At 59.5% G+C, this 13,543-nt stretch overlaps 1 protein-coding gene across 2 annotated transcripts in view; it reads left to right on the top strand.

Annotated features, from left to right (window-relative positions):
• Window positions 1-13,543, top strand: part of CELSR1 (cadherin EGF LAG seven-pass G-type receptor 1) — a 146,134-nt gene that overhangs the window by 91,543 nt on the left and 41,048 nt on the right. For both annotated transcript variants that reach the window (XM_043881641.1, XM_043881640.1), the window contains exons 6-9: window positions 7,567-7,724; window positions 8,770-8,933; window positions 9,314-9,439; window positions 11,662-11,828. In XM_043881641.1, coding sequence (XP_043737576.1) covers window positions 7,567-7,724; window positions 8,770-8,933; window positions 9,314-9,439; window positions 11,662-11,828 — 615 coding nt within the window. The remainder of the gene's footprint in view (window positions 1-7,566; window positions 7,725-8,769; window positions 8,934-9,313; window positions 9,440-11,661; window positions 11,829-13,543) is intronic.

Here is a 13,543-nt window from a genome sequence, read left to right on the forward strand (position 1 = left end):
CCGAGCGCACAGGCCACGCTTGATGGACCTCTGCCTCCCAGCCCTGGGCTCGCCCACGTCTGAGCAACCATTACAAAAGCACTTCCTTCGACCTGTGGCCACAGTCCTCAGGAGCCGGGTCACCGCGTTGCCTGAGAAGTGGACGGCTCTGCTGTGGTCCGTGTTAAGGCGACCAGTTGGTTGGCTCTGATCCTTGTAAAAACTCTTTTCTTTTTAATGCTCCCCAAATAAAACGGGTCCATTCTCACAGCCCAGTATTCTGTTGGACAGCTGGACACGTGAGGGACTCAGAGCTGAGTGATGCTCTGCGCCCTGGAGAAGGACCGGAGGCTGCTGTGAAGATGCGCTGCGTCCAGGCTGCTAACTGCTCCTAGTTTTTTTCGTTTTGGCTATGTGGTTGCCGCTTGCAGGATCTTACTTTCCCAACCAGAAACTGAACCCGGGGCCATGGCAGTTAAACTCCCAAGTCCTAACCACTGGGCTGCTAGGGAACTCTTGTTTTTTTCTTTAAAGGTGTTAAAAAAAGAAGCTATATATTTTTAATGCAGGAAAATAGGGCAGCGAAAATACAGGAGAACAGCCATTTGTGTGTTTTTTGGCTTTCTTCCCGCCTTTCTTAGCAACAGCACAGCAGCAGCAAACTTCCTGGAACGTTCCCTTCACAAACGTCCCTGTGCATTTAATCCCACCCGGGAGGCCCCGTTTTCACCTCGGTTTTACGGCTGAACCTGACTCAGGGGTCTGGGGTGGAGGGTGGGAGTCAGGGGGCTTTGCTAAGTGGGGTCAGGATGTGACCTCTTGGCCTTTTGGAGGTGATGCTCATCGGAGGCTGTGGACACTGCTGTCCCCTGGCCCCTGCCAGCCTTGGGCCCTGACTGCGTTGCTGTGACAGCCAGCCCAGTACCCGGGACTCGGCCCGGGGCCCGGGTCCACTCTTCCCAATGACGCTGGACTTAGCCTCCCTCCAGGAGATGCTGCCCAGCTGGGCACTGCGTCCCCTGCCCCAGGTCCCCGGCAGGCAAAGAGTCAGGAGCAGGTGCCCCTTTCTGCCAGTTGTGTGCCCCGCCAGGTGGCCCCGTCCGGCTTCCATGCAGCAGTGAGCTGCCCACGCCCTGGGGGACGCTGTGTCCATCTGAGGCTGTGGGTGTCCCATGTCTCAGAGGAACAGGGTCAAGAAGGCTTGGGTTTAGGTCTTAGTGTTAAATTCAAGAAGTAAATATGTTTACTGCTTCATCTGGCGGAACTCTGAGCTCCTCCTGACAATTTCATTGAAGAAGGTTGTTATTTAGTCACTAAGTCATGTCCGACTCTTGCGACCCCGTGGACTGTAGCCCACCAGGCTTCTCTGCCCATGGGGTTTCCCAGACAAGAATACTGGAGTGGGTTGCCATTTCCTTTTCCGTTGAAGAAGGTGGAATGACCTTTTTTCTACATTTTATTGAAGCATAGTTGATTTACAATGTTGGGTTTAATTTCTGCTGCATAGAAAAGGGATTCATAGACACTCTTTTCCACTGTGGTTTTACCCCGGAACATTGAACATAGTTCCCTGTGGTGCACCATGGATGTTGTACGTCTACTGTGTATTCAACAGTTTGCATCCACTAACTTGCATCCCACCTTCCTTCTCTGCTCCTGCCTGGGTGGCATTGGGGCGAATCCCTTCCCATAAGAGATGTGGACCTAGCTCTCCATCGCGGAGCCCAGGGCCCCTGTGTGGAGGCCTGGTCAGTGCTCAGGGTCTGGGAGGGGCCGCAGCCTGCCTAGGGGGCAGGAGGGCATTCCCACCTGTGTGTTACAGGCGGGGAAGCTGAGCGTCAGAGTCGCTACCAGAACACCCAGTGACTGTCTGCACGTGGGGCGCTCCCCCGCAGACCCAACCTGGGCCCCTGGGGACGCAGCACCTTGATCTGCTGCTGGAGTTCCCGCCAAGTCCTGTTGGAAGGCTCCCTGGCCGTTTGGTTTGGATCCTGGGAGTGTGTGTGCCTGGATGTTTTCTCCTCTCGTCCACCACTTAGCATCAGAGAAAAACACCACGCCTGCTTCGGAGCAGCCATGCCTCACCTGTGTGCCTGGGCCAGGGGTTCGCCACGTCTTGGTGTGCCCCCCGTCCAGTGGGCTTCGTTCAGCTGGCCCAGTGGTCGGGTCTGAGCCTCGCACGTACACGCTCCCGGCTGCATTTTGACCCTTTGTGACATTCCTCAGGCCCAGCCGTCTGTGAATTCTTTGATATGAACGTCGGTTAATCATTTCTGACACAGAGCGTGAATCTATTTCGTTCCCAAGACTTGCCCCTCCTGGTATCTGGTTTCGAGGGCCCCCCCACGCCTCCTTCCCTTGCATCCAGCATTTGAAATTGAACCCCGTCCGCCTCCCCGATGAGGAATTGTCTGCAGCAGGTTAAAAGGCTGCAGAAATATGAGCACTTCGTAAGGACCAAGCCCCATTGTGTCACGGTCCCCACGGGCCGCTCTGGGACCCCTGAATGGAAAAGCCCAGGGAGGGGGGGCCGCCCGGGGAGAAGGAATAGCTGAAGGGAAATAAAAAGGGGCAGACCCCAAGTGATGACTGCGGGCCGGTGCGCCGGGAGCCGGGAACCCGGATCCACACAGATTTGCGAAGCCGGTTGTTTTGGTCCCCCCGACGCACACAGCGTCCTTCAGATCTCTTCTCAGGGGTGGGCACGGTGGGTCTGTCCTCGCTGGCCCCGATTCCACCTGCCCGTGGTGGGTTCTGCTCAGGGCGGCCTGTGCACTCAGCGCGGTGTGGCCCGCCCCTCCTGCAGACCCTGCCCGCTGGCTTGTGCCTCCAGGTCTCGATCTTATGCTGGCTTCCCTCGGCCCCTGGGTGTCCACGCCAGGCCGCTGTGGGGCAGGGCTGGGGGTGAGAAGGGGCAGGGATGCCCCGGCTGGGACAGCTGCCGCCCGGGGCCAGGCCCCAGCAGGGAAGGTCAGGGACTCGGGCCCTTACCTGTCCTGTGCCTGGAGCCCCTCCCACGTGAGAGGTGAGATGACTCGTGTACTGCCACGTGGCCCCTTTATTCCCGGCCGTCTTTTTCTCTCGCACAGACTTTAAAAGCTCATCGTAGGGATACGAAGGGGCAGCTGCCTTCGCCTCGCCATCTTTGCTCCTGCCCTCCGCACCCGCAGAGCCTCCCGTGCTCCCCCTCCCCAGCCCCCGTCTCGCCCTGGACGCGCGCGTGAACCGTTCACGTCACATCCCTCCTGCCGGCGCGCGGGTGGCCGTGTGCACCTGAGCCAGGCGCCGTGGCCACCTCTCGATCGTCCTGATTCCTCTCCCACCTGCTGGCCATCCACCCACGCTAGGTCTTCCCTCGACCAAGACGGATGAGCTGAGCCCAGATCAGACACCCTTGCTGGGGTCTTTGTTACCCTGACCCCCGAGTCAGGCTGACTGTGTCAGCACACACCCTTCCCAAGCCTGATGGAGAACGTTCACTGCTCTTTCTGCCTGTAATTGCTTGTGAGTCTCGCTAGGAAGGCTTTGGGATGCAGTTTATCCTCATTTGACAGATTAAAAAAAATGGGGAAGGTGAACGCTGGGTGTCCATCCAATCTTTTTTTTTCCTAATTGGGTGAAATTTACACAGAATTAGCCATTTAAAGTGGCATTTAGTGCATTCGTGATGTTGTGCAGCCACCACCTTTATCTGGATCTGAGATATTTCCATCACCCTGAAAGGAAACTGTACTCAGTAGCAGCCCCTCCCAATCCAACACCACGCCAGCCCCCTGAAATCACTCCTCTCCTTTCTGCGTATCTGCCTGTCCCGGGCACATCACATAAACTGGGTCACACAGCGCGTGATGTGTGTTGCCTGGCATGGAAGGCTTCTGTGCCTGGCTCCTCTCACTTGCCGTAATGTCTTGGAGGTTCACCCACGTTGTTGCATATGACAGTATTTCATTCCTTTTTGCTGGCTGAATAATAGTCCGTTGAACGGATATACCACATTCTGTGTATCCATTCGTTTGTTGAGGGACTTTGGGGGTGGTTTTGCCTTTTAGCTGTTGTGAATAGGGCTACTGAGACCTTTTGTGAACAGGTTTTTGTCTGAGTCCCTGCGTTCGGTTCTCTGGGGTCTGTTCCCAGCAGCGGTTTCGTGGGTCACCAGGGGCTCACGCTCAGTTCTCAGTCGTGTCCGGCTCTGCAAACCCACAGACTATAGCCCACGAGGCTCCTTTGTCCATGGGATTCTTCAGGCAAGAATACTGGAGTGGGTTGCCATGCCCTCCTCCAGGGGATCTTCCCAACCCAGGGATCAAACCCGCATCTCCTGCATCTCTTGGACTGCAAGCGGGTTCTTGACCACCGAGCCTCCAGAGAAGCCCCGGGTCTCGTGGTAGCTGTGTTGAGCTCTTTGAGGACCCTCGTCCTTGTGTTCTGAGTCGCTGCAGCTTTGGTTCCTGTTACCCACAGCCTTCCCCCAGCTCCCTTCTTGTTCTTCTGGCGATCCTGACCACACGTGGACAGTTGGCCTGGGTATGAGGCTGGCCAGCCCAGCGTTCTGCTGGTTCTGGAGCAGCACGCTGCGCTGCGGAGTCGGATGCTGGCCCTGGAATGTTGTGGCTCCTCCCCGAAACCTCCCTCTGCGTCTCTCCTGCTGGTACTCACGGTTCTTACTCTGAGGGTGCTTGGTTCTGTGGGCCAAAGCGCTGTCTCCTTTGGCCCAGTGGTGGGTGGATCTGGAAGCAGGAATGAAGAAGCAGATGCCGATCCGCGTCTGTTTCCCCCATTGCTGCTTTAATGAAGTAACGCCAGACTCCGAAATCTGTCTGACCAGTGAACTCTGTCTCAGGTCCGTAAGGGCTGCTGTACCTACAAATGCTGATTTTTTGGTTTTTCCTGTTTTTCCATTTTCCTCATCATTTCCGTTTGAAGCCAGTGGCTCTGAGCTGCTGATTATCAGCAGCAGTTTACAACAACCGCAGTTGTGTAAACAACAGCTTCGTTTCATTAGCGCCTCCCAAGTATAAATGCTGTTTACGTCCTTCCTCTGGAAGGCTCACACCCATCCCCAAAAATGTAAATTGCAAGTTGTAAAGATAATACGAGGCTTGCACATCTGGAGGACGGTTCTTTCCCCGGGATCGCACCTAATACTTAAGCATCTCGTAATAGGCACTTGGACGTGTTCTCTAAAGGGGGCTGCTATTACAGAGCGAGAAAGCAGGTTATTTTTTATACTTATCTAACTGTTGCTTAACCAAAGGTGAAATCTTTAAGGGAATAGCTTAGCCGGCCTTGTGATCTCATCAACTGACGCAAAAGAAAATGGAGAGGATTATGCGTGAGCTGGGATATCAAGGGGCAGGGTGAGCCTTCTGCTGGATTTACCTGAGAAGGGTTCGAGGGAGACTCCAGCGTCTTATGTTGATGTCGCTCTGGAAGGCCCTGTAGTGCAGAGAGGATGGGTATCCTAACATTAAATCTTCGTCTTGTAGACAGAGAAACTAAGGTGTAGTGATGGCCTTGTCCGAGTCAGATGGTTGGCCAAGGAGGAAGCAGAAGGCTCGGCTGGGGTTGCCATGTACAGTGATGTAGGCTGTGCACTGCACAACTCCAGAGGGTAATGCCAGGGTGAATGAGGCCTCCTGGAGTCACACTACTTGGCTGCCCGGCTGAGCCCCTGTTACCAAAAGCTCCACGTCCTGCCCTTTGGCCCAGCATCCTCAATCAAATGGATACTTTTTTGGTTCCCATTAAAAAACTGAAGGTTTGGAAAGAAGAAAACCTAAGGTTTGGAATGAACTGTATAATTGTTATTTCCCCGTTAAACGACTTCGAGGATAATTTAAATTCTCTATGTTTTTACAACTCCCAATTTCCAATATTATCATAAAGAAGCATTGAATTGCATCATTATAAACTCGACTGGACCCCAGAGCTATCACATGGAGGCCCTGAGCCCTTGCTCTTGGGGCTGACGGATGGTCCCCACTGGGACTGGGAGCAAATGTTCCCTGTGTGCGAGGAAGGAGCCCCCGCGTGTTGCGTGCGGGTGGTGAAGCGTGGTGGCCCTCTGGGTTAGGCAGCATGCCCCCTCACAGGAGGCAGGGCTTGTCAAGGTTGTGCAGATGGGGAAGGGGGCTCAGGTGCCTGGCGCTGCCCGAGCCTGCCCTCTGCATTTCCGGAACAGTGCCCCGGCCTATATGATGTGGCTGGTGTGAACAGGCACTGCGTCTCCCGCTAAAAGGAGCCTGATGGCTGTCGCGCGAGTGTGCTGGGTGTCTTCAAGGGCCAGCTGGCTGGGGGACTGGTGACGAATGCCCAGGATGAGCGGGCTGCCCAGGGAGAGGGCGTCAGTCCTTGGATGTGAACTCCAGCCTCCCCAGTTGGGGAACCCCCTTCTTCCAGAAGTGAGCAGGATGCCCCCTGCATCATGGTCCCAGGGGATTCTCCTGACCAGCCCTGGGCAGGGAGACCGAGTGTGTGAGTTTCGGGGATGCCGGGGAAGGCGGGGAGCTGGGGAGGACGCTGACTGCTGGTCTGGGCACAGAGGGTGGCTGACCTCGGGCCAACAAAAGGGGCTGGAGGGTCATCCCCAGGCCAGGAAGGGCGTGAGCCCTCGAGGGGTGACTGTGAGCTCCTGGAGTTGCCATCTTCGTGGCCCAGATGGGGGTACCCCGCCGGGTGGGGGAGCGCTGACTGTGCAGCCTGCACCCCAGAAACCAGGTCTGGAGGTGCGTGGACACAGTCCAGCCAGAGCTTGGACTCACACGGATATTCACAAGGAGGGGTCCCGGGGCTTTGGTGTTGGGAATGAAACACAAACTGGGGGTCTGATAGCAGACAGGTCTCCCCCGTCCTGGAGACGGGCGTCTGGGATCAGCTGTGTGCAGGGCCTCCCGAGGGCTCCAGGGCACGGTCCTTTTCGTCTCCGTCAGGGTCTGGGGTGCTGGCGCCCTCGGCTGTGGCAGCGTCACCCGCGTCTGCCTCCATCGTCACACGACGTCTCCCTGGGTGACTGTGTGTGTGCCTTCCTCGTAAGGACACCGGTCACCTGGATGAGGGTCCACCCTGCTGCAGCATGCCCTCAGACCAACAGTTAGGTCTGCCAGACTCCAGTTTCCAAACAAGGCCACATCCTGGGGTTCTGGGAGGGACATAAGTTTGGGGGGCTCCCCGTTCACCCAGTACGGCTGGTTTGGAGGCTAATTTAAAACCAGGCTGGTGGGGTGTTGGGGGGGCGTGTGTGCCGGGGCTGGGGGTCCGGCTGGGGGCACTGGCGGGGTGTTGGGGGGGCGTGTGTGCTGGGGCTGGGGGTCTGGCCAGGGGCACTGGTGGGGTGTTGGGGGGGCGTGTGTGCCGGGGCTGGGGGTCCGGCTGGGGGCACTGGTGGGGTGTTGGGGGGGGCGTGTGTGCCGGGGCTGGGGGTCCGGCTGGGGGCACTGGTGGGGTGTTGGGGGCGGGGCATGTGTGCCGGGGCTGGGGGTCCGGCTGGGGGCACTGGCGGGGTGTTGGGGGCGGGGCGTGTGTGCCGGGGCTGGGGGTCCGGCTGGGGGCACTGGCGGGAGGTCACGCTGACGCTTTCTCGTCCCCCAGCCCAACATCGGCCGCCTGGGCCTGCCCCACGGGCCGTCCGGAGAGAAGGTGGCCGTGGTGACCGTGGACGACTGTGACACGGCCGTGGCCGTGCGCTTCGGCAGCTTCGTCGGGAACTACAGCTGTGCTGCCCAGGGCACTCAGAGCGGTTCCAAGAAGTGAGTGTCCCGGGAGCGGGCCCTGCAGCGTGTCCCGTCCACGACTGCTGCCCCGGAGGGGTCGCCCAGGACGGGACGCCACGCTGGGCACTCTGGGCCTGGAGTCCTGGCAGTCCCAATCTGGGGTGCAGTCACGTTTCCTCCCTAATCCCGCAATATGTCAAAGCCCCCCAGAACAAGTCCCCTTAGACTCATCTGCCAGAGCGGTGGCCCGGCCATGCCCAGGGTTGTGATGGCCGGCGTGCTGAGCCCAGAAGCCGCCGGCCAGCCCTGTCTCCACGGGAGCCCTGGCTTTTTTCCAAAAAGTGCTGGTCCTTGCGATCGAGGGCTGGGTCAGTGAACCCTCTGTTAGATCCAAGTGTCTGTGTCACCACTGGATGCCGGGGTTCCCGGGGCCCGTCCTAACCCTGGGCAGAGACATGCTGAGGTGGACGTTTCCAATCGCAGGGCAAGACGGGTCCGTGCTGGACTCAACTCGGACTGCTTGGGTGGGATGTTCACTAAGCTCTTTGAATCCCACGGCTAGTTGAGCCTGGTCTGCTGGGGCATCCGGCATGGAACACGCCTGTTTCCTCGGCTCCCCGCCCCCAGCTGTGGGGCAGGGGGGAGCCCCCGGCTCAGTGATGGGGCGGGTGTGCACCTGCAGAGCCAGGGTTCGAGTTTGCCGTGACCTCCGCTCAAGGTCGTTGGGGACCAGAGGCAGGTGGCAGCACTGTTCGGCTCTGTGCATCCTGTTGTGGTGTGGATGGGCCAGGCCAGCGGGCAGGACTCGGGGCAATCACCCGAAACCTCCGGTTTGTCAGGATCTGACGCGAGGGGGGAAACTGAGGCACGGAGAGGCTGAGAGCCGGGGTGGCCCCGGAAGCAGGATCTGCCGCGTGTGTTCAGGCCTCTCGGCCGCCTGCCTCCTTGGCCTGCCCACCTGTTGGATTTACTGCTGCTCAGGGTGACGCGCAAGCCCCGCGGCTCAGGCCGCAGTGACTATGGCAACGCCAGGGCCCCCCTCGGAACCCCGCCGTCTCAGCGGCTGACCTTGCCTCCGCAGGTCCCTGGACCTGACCGGGCCGCTGCTCCTGGGGGGCGTCCCCAACCTGCCCGAAGACTTCCCGGTGCGGAACCGGCAGTTCGTGGGCTGCATGCGGAACCTGTCCATCGATGGCCGGCACGTGGACATGGCCAGCTTCATCGCCAACAACGGCACCAGGGCAGGTGTGGCAGGGGCACTGTGGGGCCGCGGCGGCCAGGTGGGGAGGGCCACCTCCACCTCTCAGGGGGCCGAGCCCATGGGCCCAGCCGCCCTGGGGCCTGGTGTGGCTGTGGCGGGCCTGCTGCCGACCCGGACGCACAATCCCAGGTCCCCAGGTGGCCTGGCCGGCTGGCGGGCTAGGCCTGTGGCCCCGGGCCTCCAGACATGGGCGTTCCACGCTGTCTCAGGCCCCCAGAGGGGCCTGGGTCCACATGCCGCCCCTCCAGCTGCGTCCATGGGCTACGCCTCCCTGATGCTGGGTCGGTGCTGGGAGGCACGGAGACCCCCCACCCCACCCCCTCCGTCTCCCGCTCCAAGCCCATGCCCTGCACTCTGCCTCCAGGCTGCGCTGCTCAGCGGAACTTCTGCGACGGGACCTGGTGTCAGAACGGGGGCACGTGTGTCAGTGGCTGGAACACGTACCTGTGCGAGTGCCCACTCCGCTTTGGCGGCAAGAACTGCGAGCAAGGTGAGCGCTGGCGGGTGGGTGCCCGGCGCCCCAGCCTCCCCGTGACACGTGTGTCCCCAGGCCTGGGTCCTGGTGGGGAGCCAGGGGGCGGGGCAGGCCCAGGGCCTGGGCTGGGGGCACCATGGTGTGTAATGTCGGAGCAGAGGCTGGGCACCCAGGACGGGTCTGCAGGACCCAGCCCTTTGCGTGAGCCGGACCAGCGTGATGTGGGGAATCCACGAGGGTCAGAGGAGCAGGTGGGGCCTGGATGAGCCTCCTTGGGGCTGTGTGTCTCCTCACGGGCACCCTGAGGCCTGCAGGGGCAGCTCCCCAGGCCCCGTGCCCCCACGCCCCTTCTCACCACCCCAGGGCTCTGCCGGCTGGCTGCCTCCCCGCCGGACCGCACACACTGTGGGCATCAAAGCGTCGGCCCCCCCGCCCCCGACCCCACCCCTGCTGTTGTAGAGACTGGCAGGTTTTAAATGATTCGTTCATTTTGAAGCAGCACGGTATTGAATAAGAGTCGTGATTTAAAAACCATTGACACTCCTTAAAGTTACGGTAGACCGAAAGGGGCAGATGGAGGCCAGATCCGCTTGGACCCTCTCCCTGGATCTGCCTTGGAGACGTTGTTGTTGTGCAGTTGCTCAATCACATGTGACTTTTGCAATCCCATGGTTGCCAGGTTTGGAGTTGCCCGGAGCCCGTTAGTGAGTTGATAGCCTGGGGAAGTCCTGCCTGCAGCCGCCCGCTGGCCCCCAACCCACAGACTCTCCATAGAAGGCAGTCGCTCCTCACCCCAGCCTGCACGCCCCGAGGGATGGGCTCGGGGTTCTCCTGTGGCTGTTTGTGGGAGTGGGGACCATGGCTTCCCTGAGATTCTCTTAAGGAGCTGATGTGCAGAAATAGGCGGGACCCGTGATAGGATGTTCTCTAGGGGAGCAAAGTTCACAGTGTGGGCAAGAGGGTGGATCTAGCTGGCAGCCCACCTATGCTGGGCTGCCCACCGTGCCCAGGGCCGCAGCAAGGGAGCTGAGACATGTGATGTGGGAGCCGAGCCATCGTGTTACGACAGCAGTCCTTGTCTGGGACGCAGTCACTGCTCAGGACCCCAAAGGGCTGTTCTCCGTGTAGCAGGTGGGCGTGGCCCGTGCGAGCCCCGTGGCCGGTTAGGTCCAGCCCCAGCTGATCTCCACATCCAGGAAACTCGGGTCACGGGGAGGGGCAGAGGCCCCTGGGGGACGCAGCGCCATTGGGCCGCCTGTGCCCTCAGAGTTCCTGTTATGGAGGCCGAGAGCCTGGCTCCGACTGTGCCAGAGCAAACAGCCGCCGGGGTCTGGGTTCCTGAGGGCAGGAAGCAGACGCCGGTGCTGGCGGGGCTCAGGCGCTCCCAGAGGCGGCCCCCGCCTGGCGTGCCCCGTGCTGTTCAGCACCTCCTGGTGAAGGCCGCGGGCCCACCTGGGACCTGGGGGATATTCTGGGAGGGGCCCTGAAGCCTGTGATACGCAGCAGTCTGGAGGCAGAGTGGCGAAGCTGGGTTGGCTCAGCGTCACCCCGCCCACCAGTCTGTCTGGCGCCCACAGTTTTCCTAAGTGTCACAATTTGGAGGAGGCTGCTGGGCCCCCCCAAACCATCTGGGAACCCTCAGCTGGCCGGCAGCCTTCCCACCTCTGTGCCCATCACCAGGAGGAGAGAACAGTCGCCCTTGTGCCTCGGGGTTGGAAATCCACCCCAGACGCCAGCTGACGACGGGGTGGGGGGGGTCAGGCTGAGGGTTGAGGTGTGTGTGCGGGGTTCACTGCAGGCTCCCAGGGTCCCACCAGGAGACCGCCCTCCCCACGGCCCCTGTCCCTGCCCTGGGTTCCCCACCCAGCTGGTGTGTGTCGGGGGTGGGGGTGGCAGATAGACTAGGCTCTCAGGCCGCCCACTGAGCCCAAGGGTCCTGGGCTGTCCCGCTCTGCCTGCGAGCCCCTTCCCACACACGGGCCTGCTTGAGAACCCCCAGGCCCGAGCCTCACTCTCCAGGAGGCTGGCCTGTGTCATGGGGGGTGAGAGGAGGTTTCTGCAGAGCCCAGGGCTCCTGGACGAGTGCTCTAAAGTGGAAGTCTGAGATCAGTTCTGCATTAAAATAAGAAAGGCCCAGGGTTTCTCCCCTCCCCCTCCCGGGGGCCCTGTCCCACCCTCTGCTGATGAAACGGACTCTCGGGCCTTCTGATGCGAGGAGCCCATGTCTGTGTCCACAGCCATGCCCCACCCCCAGCGCTTCAGCGGGGAGAGCGTCGTGTCCTGGAGTGACCTGGACATCACCATCTCCGTGCCCTGGTACCTGGGGCTCATGTTCCGGACCAGGAAGGAGGAGGGCGTGCTGATGGAGGCCACGGCGGGCGTGTCCTCCCGGCTCCATCTCCAGGTGAGCGAGAGCCCCGTCCCACCCCGGGTGCGTGCAGGACAGGTGTGCACCTGCGTGAGGCAACCAGAGGCTGGGGCTGTCTGCCCTGAAGCCAGGCCTTCCCACTGCCCTCGCCTGGTCACTTCTCTCTGCCCACGCCGCTGGTGGTCCTCCCCGTGAAGGACCAGGAGAATGTGACCACCCAGTGCCCAGCATCAGATCAGTCAGCCTGACAACGTTGCCTGGGCGGGGGCTGGGGGCTTGGAGCCGGCAGGGAACCCCCTTCCCTTTTCCCGCCTGCCCCCCACCCCCACCTGCCGCTCACCCCCTCCCTATCCCACCCCCTCCCCGGGTCCCTGCTCAGGTGTGTCTCCAGCGCAGGCCCGTTCAGGTCACACTGAAGGTGCAATGTGTACCTCCCCCGTAATTACAGCCACCGTTGTTTTCCCCTTATTAACCAGGAATTGTATCCATTTAGCAGGCGGCCCCAGCAGCCAGCGCTGGGCCAGAACATGGCAGGCACTATTCTGCCCGGGGATGGGGTTTCCCTCTGTGGTGGTTTTGCTGTTGGAACAAATTAAATTGGCTGATTCAGGTGATGAGTGGGCGCTCACAGGTTGTCACTGGCAGTGGGGTCGCTGTCGGAAAAAAGTATGCTTTCAATGGAACAACACCCAAAGCCACAGACTCCCGTATTGTCTGAGTAATTAAGGTCTGGGTAGCTAATTCAAACGCAAAGGGTTTCTGCCAGGAACCGTGGCCAGCGCCTCCCTGTGGAAGGCTGGGTGGCAAAGGTGGTGACCTCAGGGCAGCAGGGGGGATCTTCCAGACCCTGGTGGCCACCCAGAAGGCCGCCCCAGGGCCGTTCCCAAAAGCTGGTCAGCTGGGGATTACAGCTGTTTCCACACGACGCTTGTGGAATGCAGGCCTCCCGCAGCCTGTGGGCTTTGGGGCAGCCTCCGCGGTGTTCCCAGCCTCTGCAGTGGCCCAGACAAGGTACAGAGTTGTCTTGCAGCCCAAACAATTTGGCTGATTGCTCTTAGGCGCCCTAAATCCACCTCATTGTCAAGTGGGAATCACTTGGCTGCTGCTGAACACTCTCCTAAATCCGGTGACAGACCTCAGGTGGCAAGCAGCTATTGCCAATGCCCCGGGATCATTCTGCAGGCGTTGCTTTTGTTGGTGGACATACGTCATTTCATTGTGGAGCTGCTGGCTTCGGGGTTTTGTTAGCAAGGACAGCGAGAGAGATTGGCAAGGCAAGTTTAATGAGTTGACTCAGGCTTCTGTGAAACAAAAGGAAACAAAATATGAAAAGGTGAAAAATTGTCTCCTTCGGTTGACTCTCAGTTAAGACTGAAAAGCGAAGTACGTTATTAGTTGCCTTGTCTTTATAATCAGCTAAGCACATTTTCTGTTTTCCATCAAGGTTTCTTCTTTGGCCCATCGGGTATTGGTAAGCATCTCTCTCAGTTAGCAAACAGGTGGTGTTTTCAACCATTTTGTTATTGTTTTAACTGCAGGACAGAGAACGTTTGCTGTGTGATTTCAGACCTTTGAAATGTGTTGAGACCTTTTGAGCCCTGCATTTGGTGATTTTTGTGAATGTTCTACCTATACTTGAAAAAAAAATATGTACACTGCAGTTGTGTTCTGTAGTTTTCTGTGTATGTCAAGTAGGTGACGTGTGTTCATGGAGCATTCAAATTTTTTCTGTCCTTATTGATTTAGGGCGT

The sequence above is a fragment of the Cervus elaphus genome, chromosome 22 (assembly GCF_910594005.1).
Source record: "Cervus elaphus chromosome 22, mCerEla1.1, whole genome shotgun sequence".
Taxonomy (NCBI): Eukaryota; Metazoa; Chordata; class Mammalia; order Artiodactyla; family Cervidae; genus Cervus; species Cervus elaphus.